General features: G+C 64.0%; 1 protein-coding gene across 1 annotated transcript in view; it reads left to right on the top strand.

Moving 5' to 3' along the window:
* The window catches only part of SND1 (staphylococcal nuclease and tudor domain containing 1), a 278,207-nt gene that overhangs the window by 128,436 nt on the left and 149,266 nt on the right, over nt 1–505 (top strand). Inside the window, exon 13 of the mRNA XM_014961957.1 lies at nt 342–452. Coding sequence (XP_014817443.1) covers nt 342–452 — 111 coding nt within the window. The remainder of the gene's footprint in view (nt 1–341; nt 453–505) is intronic.

The following is a 505-nucleotide window of genomic DNA, read 5'->3' as shown; positions in this document are numbered from 1 at the left end:
CCCAGTGTAAGGGTCTGGGGGTTGCTGACCCCTCTGGGTTTGGGGTGGGGGATCACCCATTTTTGGGGTGGGAGATCTCCCTCCTTCACTGTGGGGGGGGTCCTGATGCAGTGACCCCTGAATTGGTGACACCAATTAATTGGTGACCACGTTGCTCCAAGCACCATCCCAAGGAGGGGGTCTCCAATTCCACCACCCCCCTGGGCTCATCTCACCCCCCCCAGTGTCAGGGTCCGGTGTGATGGTGGGTGATGGGGAGGTGGGTGATGGGGAGGTGGGTCCCTTTGCCCCCCCCCTCCTTCACCAGTGCTGATCCCCCCCCCAACTTTTCTCTCCTGCAGCAACATCGCCGAAGCGCTGGTGAGCAAGGGCCTGGCCACCGTCATCCGCTACCGGCAAGACGACGACCAAAGATCCTCGCACTACGACGAGCTCTTGGCTGCAGAGGCTCGGTGAGTGCTGTGATGGGGCTGGGGAGGGGGGGGGAGGGGGCCCCCCCGGCCCC

The sequence above is a fragment of the Calidris pugnax genome, unplaced genomic scaffold (genome assembly GCF_001431845.1).
Source record: "Calidris pugnax isolate Ruff unplaced genomic scaffold, ASM143184v1 scaffold459, whole genome shotgun sequence".
Lineage (NCBI taxonomy): Eukaryota > Metazoa > Chordata > Aves > Charadriiformes > Scolopacidae > Calidris > Calidris pugnax.
This window is presented reverse-complemented; position numbering and strand designations above follow the sequence as displayed.